At 44.7% G+C, this 8,412-nt stretch overlaps 1 protein-coding gene across 1 annotated transcript in view; it reads right to left on the bottom strand.

Moving 5' to 3' along the window:
• Nucleotides 1–2,027: 2,027 nt before the first annotated feature.
• The window catches only part of MAOA (monoamine oxidase A), a 70,501-nt gene continuing 64,116 nt past the window's right edge, over nt 2,028–8,412 (bottom strand). The window contains exons 11-15 of the mRNA XM_026012243.2: nt 8,264–8,321; nt 7,060–7,157; nt 5,283–5,394; nt 5,015–5,077; nt 2,028–4,821 (exon numbers count right to left, since the gene is read on the bottom strand). Of these exons, the coding sequence (XP_025868028.2) occupies nt 4,675–4,821; nt 5,015–5,077; nt 5,283–5,394; nt 7,060–7,157; nt 8,264–8,321 (478 nt within the window). The 3' untranslated portion in view covers nt 2,028–4,674. The remainder of the gene's footprint in view (nt 4,822–5,014; nt 5,078–5,282; nt 5,395–7,059; nt 7,158–8,263; nt 8,322–8,412) is intronic.

Genomic DNA, 8,412 nt, shown 5'->3' with positions numbered 1-8,412 from the left:
CATGGTGATGCTCATGGAGGCTTGAGGACAAACTAGAAACTTCCCATTAAATCTCATGTTCCCCCCCACACACCCCGAGCACTTCCCCTGCATTCATCTATGCTATGCTTTTCTGTCATGGCACTGACCAGAGCCACAGTGAATGTGTTACTTGGCGTCTACACTAGACCTTGTGCACCACGAGGTTGGGCTCTACCTTGTTCACTGCTGAATCCCAGCATGGTGCCTAACAGCACATAGTCAGTGCTCAGTAAGCGTGTGTTGAATGACTGTCTGTTCTTCCAATGTCCCAGCCAGCCCCTTCAGGCTAAGGGACATACCTTGCATTTTACCACCACCTTGGTATAAAGCAGATAGTAGCTTCATAGATTTAAAAATCCATCCAATGTTGATGCCCTGTTTACTAGAATTACACTGTAGTCAGCACAGATTGAACACTGACAAAAGAGCTGTGAGTTCAATCCCACTAAGAGGATGAGTTTGTTCCGACAGAGTTTGGCACTGGTCTTGTCAACCATGACATTGACATGGTGGCAGATAAGCATTGCCCGGGCTGGGCTGGGGGGTTAGTTCTTGAGGGAGATTTCTGGTCTAAGAGGGGCTTGGAAGGGGTTCTTTCCCCACCCTGGTCTTTTTGCCCTTCCAACACAGGCCTCTCTTACCTGTTCTAAATAGTTATACAAAATGGTTGCTGGTCTTGGTGCCATTTCACAGAAAATCAAAGGCGCCCTAAAAGAATCTGTAATTTTTTAAAATGACCAGATTAAAAGACCAAAGCTTGTTTTACTTATCAGAGACTTTGGAACAATTGTGATGTGTGAGCAAAGCTTTCAAATGCTTTTCATTGGTTAACAATCTCTTAGGAATTTGAATATAGATACTGTTGAGAGAGGCAGATACTCACCAGGTCAGCCACAATCCCTACTACTCCCTAATACATCATACCTGCTACAGTTCATTTTCAGCTGCCTAACTCCCCAAAACATCAGATTTTGGTCCCCTGCTTATAAATGCACATCCCTCTCTCACCCCTGCATTTGATCTGTTAGTAACCTGCTGAAGGGGTTTCTTCATTGAGATAGAGGTTGACTCACTTCCAGAGTTTCTTCCACTTATGAGTTTTTTCTTCTACATAACTAGTACAGAGGTACAACCTTCTAAAAGTAATTTCTTTATCTAACAGGGATAGGCTCACAGATAGCACCATTCTATCTGTAAAACCAAAGCTCAAGACAAAGGGCAACTGTATTCTCGTGGGGTGTAAAGTGGATACTCTGGGTGCCTCTCTCTGGATCCACCAGCTACTGGGAATGCAGGCTAGCTCAGTTCACTACAGTTCCTCACTAGAAACGGTTCTTGGACCTGCCTCACCCAACCCAAGGTAATACTCCCTCCCAGAAGGCAGCTAATGAAGGCAGAGAAGCCAGATCCCTTGTTTTAATGGAAATCAATTCTGAAGGGCCTTCCCAGCTCCCCTTTAGGATCTGCTGAGGCCTCAGCTGCAGTTCCTTTGTAGGTCAACTCCTGCCCACTCCTGCCTTGTGCTTCTTGAGAGCTGTCCCCAGAAAAATTTCTGCCCCGATTCTACATCTGTTTGTTTCCAGGGAATCCAACCTAAGACCAGGAATGAAGCAAGATACAGGAAGGCTGAGTGACTTGCCCCCGCCATACCAATAGAGGGCAAAATAGACAGGAGTGCTGGCGGCAAATGTATAAATTCCATTGTGCAGCCATGAAAAGAATTCTTAGAAGCCTTCAAGTGCAACCCACTCTCTTCCAAATGGAGAGACTGAAGCAGAGAACCACAGGGATCTGCTCAAGGTATCATAAGCTTACTAGAGAAAGCTTCCATTGGACTCCACACTGATTGTGACCCAGTCAGGAACACAATACACTAGCAGTTAATCAGCTCCCAGGAAACCGTGATGGAACATGAGTCCAAGGGAACCGGGGGAACTAGGGGAGTCAGTACAAAGCGGCCTTTTAAGCTCACCTCCCCCCCATTGACTCAAAAGAAGAGCCAGGTCTGAATCAGGGATGGTAGTGCACTTTATTAACAAATAAAACAGTACCATACAGGAAAAATCATCACTTCAATGGCAACACACACACAGATGTGTACTCCCACATGTAGCATTTGGGCACATTTCAGACAGAACATCCAGCACCAAGTTCACAATCAAACTAAACACAGTTTACAATCCTTCGGTATTTTCTCTTCAGGGTGGTTCAGGTCCTCATCGAACAGTTGTGACAAAAAGATTACCTTTTTAAGTCTAATTCTTGACCTTCCCATGGAGTGAGGCCAATGCTGCTTTCAGGACTGTGAAGGAGGTGCCAGGTTCTCTCAGCTGCTTCAACTGCCTTTAGTTTCTTAGGGTGGGAAAAAAAGACCTATGGGATTATCTTGGTGCTGGACAAATAAAATGGTGGGAGTTCTCAGTTCTGATTTCCTATCTAGGCACACCCAAACTAACATCCATTTTTAAGCTTAATCTATAGTTTAACAGGGCTGATCTCATTAGGGTAAATTAATTGGTTTTCTAAAAAAGTTTGAGAAGAGGGTAAATCAAGAGTCCTTCAACATTAGAGACTTAGATCTGTTAACAACCTCCTTACTGTTAAAACTGTTGCCAGTTAAAAAGTTTAAATCAGCATTTCCCAAAAGGTGTGTCAGAAACAAGTTAATCAGTAAGTGAACAGAAACAACTGACATAGATCAGGGATGTGATTTCTCTGAGCAGTTTGATATAATATGTGGCAACTCCTTATGGACTGGAGCATATCCAAGACATTGCCCAAACTCCTATGTTAGCTAAACGCTTTTCAATTAAAAAGTAAACAGTGGCAGAAAAATCATGCTCTTTGCTCTTAGGATAGGCAAAACTGAAATACCTTAAGCCCTCATTATCAGGATCCAGTGACTTGTGAATTTGTAAGGTTAATTATGTAATAAACTTGGGTTGATCTTCTCTGGCAATCTATCATTCCCATTCAACAGAAGACAGATTAGGTTAAGAGGCATTAGGAGATAATAAGGGTATGAAATAAAAATTTGAATATGGGAGCAGTATAAGAGAAACAAATTCATCAGCTATAAAACAATCATATGACATTCAGCAGAGAGGCAAACACAATGGTATTACTTTCTTATAAAACATAAAATAATCAAGACACATAAGTATTGACCTGATGATTTTAAAAAGGTGAATCTGAATGTAGCTTGTTGAATGTGTGGATGTATGCCCATCAAAATTTTTATTTACAATTTTTAGTATAGTTATCTAAAATGAAATGCCTCATTCATCCGTGATGTGGGATAGGGTGTTACTACTATCCACCTGTGTACCCAGATCCACTGAATCTTATCAACTGCTTTATTTGATCACATTGGTGTTTTCTCCCAGACGCTTATATGAAAAAAAAAAAAAAGTAGTCTTTTATGGCTGGAACCTCTGGAAGGAGCTTTAAAAAATCTGAGTTTTTAAAATGGGAGAGGCCAGAAAGATGCGGGCACTGTTCTGGGCCTGCTTTATTCCTCAAATAGAGAACTCAGTCTTCATATTAAAATCACTCAATTTCATGTCTGTTACAAACTTAATTGAAGCCAGTGAGGTTATAATATAAAGCCCCACTTTCCTTTCTCTATTTGATAATCTCAACAAATAGCAATCAGAAATTCATCATGTGTATTTCAGTTCCTTTTTGAGAGAGATCAGCATGCTAATATTTACTCAAAGGTAACCCTGTCATTTTAGTTAACAGATCTGCCTAATTCTACTCTGGTCCTAAGGAAAAAGAAAAAAAATATGCCACTAGGGGCCTTCAGACAGCCAAGGTCTACCTGAAAGGAGGAAAGTGCTTTCTTGAAATTGGCAGAGAAGGTTATCGACGATAGCGAGAGAAGGCATGTCTAGCCATCCTCCAGGAGGAGGAGAAGATGCCTCTTGCAGTTGGTGTCATGTGGAGCTCATTAGGAGGCCTCCTCGCAAATAGTCCTGCCACTAATTTACTCTGCTCCCCTGGAGAGCTACACACAAATCACAGCAAGTCAAACGAAACATTGGATTAGCTGTCTAGAAACTTCACAGGACTTAGAAGTGGCCAAGAGACCCCTGAGGCGCAGTCCGTAAGACATCCCTCAATGGCCTACACCTCCACTGCTTTAAAGTACTACTCCTTAGCCAAAGGGGGAGCTGCTCACCCCCAGGAAGCTGCGAGCCCCTGGGCCCTGGACCTACACTTCTCTATTTCCTAAGGACTGGAAAGGACAGCCACAGTCTAGGCCTTCACCTACTCAACCGCTACACACAGAAAGCGAAATGCTTCATTTCTGCTATCAACCAGGCATTTCGTGTTAAAGAGGAGACAAACAGGACACAGAAATGGTTTCTGATCAGCACTTCAATTAGACATCTTGAAATCAAGGACTTAATCACAGGTTTTATTCTACCAACCAATACAAGTTAGTCTACCCAGGCAAATGACATGATGGAGCTTGATCTTATTGAAATTAATGAGGTGATTCTTTGGGTTGATTTTACTTATGACACTGACTGAGACTAAACTTAAATCAGTGCATTTAAAGATGGTCCAATGACACAGCCTTTGTCGACATTTTGCTTTTGATGGTGGTGCTGGGGAAGAGTAAGCAGAGAGTGTGGGGCTGAAGACTCAGGATCGCCTCAGCAGCCTGAATTTGTACGCCACAATCCACAGGGCAGTTACTGATGTGGTAAATCCAATGAGCTTCAGCAGGCCTGTCACCGATGGCAGGTTCCTCTCCCAGAAGGTGTGGGTGATTTCCATAGCTGGAACATCCTGGATGGATGAGCAGAGATCGTTAGCAGAGCATTCTTACTTGTACTGACAAGGGTGGGGAGAACACGTCTGCCATGTCAGTGCACGCGCCTGCCCTAGGGTGGCATCGACAATGACCTCATAGGCGAGAAGGTGAGAGTCAAGATTTTTACATTCAGTTACCAATCCATGGAGAAGAAGCCACTAAACTCACCTTTGATTCAGGTTCCTGGGTCTTCAGATCTTTCTCTGCCACCCTCCCGAGAGCATTTAAAACCTGCAAGAAAGTGGCCATGGTATGATTATGAAGTGAGCTTCTATAGTTCCGAGGGATGCCAAGGTCCCTGCTAGCCATAGAGGAGCCCCCACACCCAGGAGTTTAGTGAGCTGCGAAGTGGATGTACAAATTGATCAGTGTCAAGATGCAGAAAGATCCAGATGCCAAAAACACCACTGGAGGGTGACGTGGCTCCCTCCCTTACCTCTCTAGCTGTCCGTTCCCCAGCCTCTACAGCTCCTTCCATATAACCGCTCCAGTGTGTTGCCGTCTCAGTGCCAGCAAAGTAAATCCTGCCAAATGGCTGGCGGATCACCCTTTGAGAGAACAGAGAGGTCATGGAGAGTTACCTGGGAAGGCAGCGACGGTAAACGAGCCCATCGCTGCTGCCCTCATTAATCCCAGAGAACAGAGCCCAGCCCCAATCATTCCCAAAACTCCCATTTGGCTCTGCCAAAGGAGAAAGGCTCTTCCCTGTTCCCTGGGCCTGTGCCCAAGGATCTGAACTTTCAAGCCAGAGAGAATCAGGCTGTCAGATCATCAATCACTAAAGGTGATGCTGGCCTTTTCCGAGCCAGCCAGGATTAGACTACAAGCACATGCATGAAACCCACAGTCGGATTTCTCTGTACTAGGCTTCCTATCTGTGGTCGATCCTGCTCCCTACACCATCTTTTCAAAGGGGTGCATTCTTCACAAGAGGTTATCTGGCAGCAGACACCAGCCATGCGGGCACTCCCAGGGTATCAGGAGGAACCACAGTGGCAAGTGGGAAGACAGAGATGAACTGCTTTCTAGCAAAGGATGGAGCCAAGGGATTATACGTCTGTCTCAAAATAACCACCTCTGGACACAGCTTCTGTGGATTTATCTGAGGACAGGGAAACGGGCCTTCTCTTATAAAGGGGTCTCAGCAAAGAAAGCCACAGAAGGGCTGAGCTGAATGGGCAAATGTCCCCTCCCAGCTTGTGGGCTTTGACCCCCTACCGTATCTGCAACCACTTTCATACAGTCTCCTGAGTGGCACACCTTCCACCCTCAAAGGCCTCCACACCTTTTTCCAACTCAGGCATCTTTGGTTTCATCTGTTGATGACCCTGGTTTCTACTTCTAGGCTTCTACTTTGCCCTCAGAACTACCCCAGTTAATCAATCCCTCTTATCACTGACAAAGACTATTTGATTTCATGAAATAAACACAAAGAAAAAGCTCACGTAAGGAAAGGGTTAAGAAGGCCCTCTTTCTCTGTGGACATGTGTTACCTGGAGTTAACTTTCTAGCTCGGTTCCCCTGAGAACCTGACGGAAGGTATCATGCCAGGGAGGGTACCAGGAGACACTAGTTATGCCAAAATGCCTCCTGCCACACTGGTAATTGCATCTGGGCCAGGAAGAGTGTCTTGCATTGCAAATACCCAGCAGGAGGCTCTCCCTTTGGGCTTCCCTGAGTGTCCTGCCTTGTGCAGCCAGGCATGTTCCTGGACAGACACCGTACCGATGAGGCTGTTAGAAGAGACAGTGGCTCCTCTGGGGCAGGGGCTTCGAAGCCAAGGTGGGCTTCCTGTAATCTATGCCAGGATCACCTCCTGCTCACATTTTAGCTGTCCACGCCAGGGATGCCCCCCACCCCCTCGAAGAGGAGTGGCTGCAGCAAGATGTCTTTAGCCCAACGTCCTTAGGTATAGCTGCTACCCAGAAGCCCAGGGGACTCGTGTGAAACTGAATGTCTAATTGAGCTCAAGCAACTGCAGCTTGCTGTTCTCACACAGAGCATTGACACCTGAATTCCTCACAGGTGTTCTGCTACCGTTCTGGGCACTGACAGCAATTATTCTATGTACAGATATCCAGAAATACACATACTAACTACCCGGGGCACTCACAGTCAGAATGCTACTGTTTCTAAAATTCCCATCCAATTCCGCTTATGGGTTTAAGGTCAGTGCATGGCTTTGATGAATGGGGACAGTGTCTGGCCAGTACCTTCCGTAGTGAGTCATGATCCCAGGGGGGAAGTAGGCGGTATAGCAGCCCCCGGAGTACTGCTCCTCGCACCAGTTCTTCTCTTCATAGTGTACGGGCTGCATTCAGTGGGGGAGAGAATTCCAAAGGGAAGACAAAGTTGAAATGCTACCAGCCAACCACGAAGGCTCTCGTATATTTTACTTTAACAAGTTTATGTTTAAAAAAAAAAAAAAAAAGGTGCCCCTGGTTCTTTCTGTTTCATTTAAGGGGAAACCTGACAGGACCAAGTAAATGGCCTGTGGTAAGATAGCAAGTGACAAAACATGTGTACTTTGACTTTTTCAACCTCTTGACGAGGGGAGACATGGAATATTTCAATATCTGGGAGACAGGGTGTTGCCGTGCAGACTCTGAAATCTTTAGACTAAGTCTTTGGGGAAACCCCCTCAACAATCAAGTTCGGAAAAAAAATAAAAACAAAAAAAAAACCAATCAGGTTCAGGAAAGTGAATGATGGGAATCCTGCTAAAATGAAGACAATTAAAGATGAGCAATAGTTTCCAAGAGACATGGGAGAACTTTCTCTGAGTTTTCCTTAACAGAGTCTGCAAGTTTATTATTTGAACAGTTCAGAGATAATCCCCTGAAAGAGCCTCCAGCTAGCTAATAGGATCTTCAGACAGAATTTCATTCCCATCATCACTTTCAGTGGCAGATTGAAAGCACCAAAATCCCTACATGAGCTGCGAATTGAGTCTACAGATGGAAAAATCAATTAGTGTGGCTTTGACCTGAGAGAGTCTAGATTACACCCATCCTGTCAAGTATACACTAGTGCACCCTCACCAACAAATGAGGATGTATTTAGGATTTTACCTCAAAGCAGTCAGTTGGTTTTGACAGAAGGGCAGGAACTCTGTTCTGGGAACTGATCTCACTCACTCCAGAGATAATACCTGTGACTCCAGGCCCTGATTGCAATTGGCTACCAGTTATCCAGGGAATAGTGAAACAGCCCAAGAACTGCTGCATCAGAAATTGCATGCACCTGACGGCAGCAGCCTTCATTGGCCTTTTTGTGACTGAAGTTAATCCTCCAGTAAGCATATCCCTTCATAAGACTCTCTTCATAAGACTGTCAGGAAACCAGACTCTGCTTTGCCTTACCACTTAGAGCAAACAGAGCAGAACCTTCTAGGGATTAAAGCTGAGAGTTTCTTACTTGTAAAGCTTCTTGGGATCCTAGCACTTTGGCATAGAGCTCACAGATTTTCCTCTTCCTATAAAGAAGAATTTTTTAAAAAGTTAAGGAAGTAATAACTGAGGAGTATAGAATAAACACAGTGAGTTTCAGGGCTTTCACCAATGAAC

This window comes from Vulpes vulpes, chromosome X, assembly GCF_048418805.1.
Source record: "Vulpes vulpes isolate BD-2025 chromosome X, VulVul3, whole genome shotgun sequence".
In the NCBI taxonomy this organism is placed as follows: domain Eukaryota; kingdom Metazoa; phylum Chordata; class Mammalia; order Carnivora; family Canidae; genus Vulpes; species Vulpes vulpes.
Note: the sequence above shows the minus strand (reverse complement) of the source record. Positions and strands in the feature narration are given on the sequence as shown.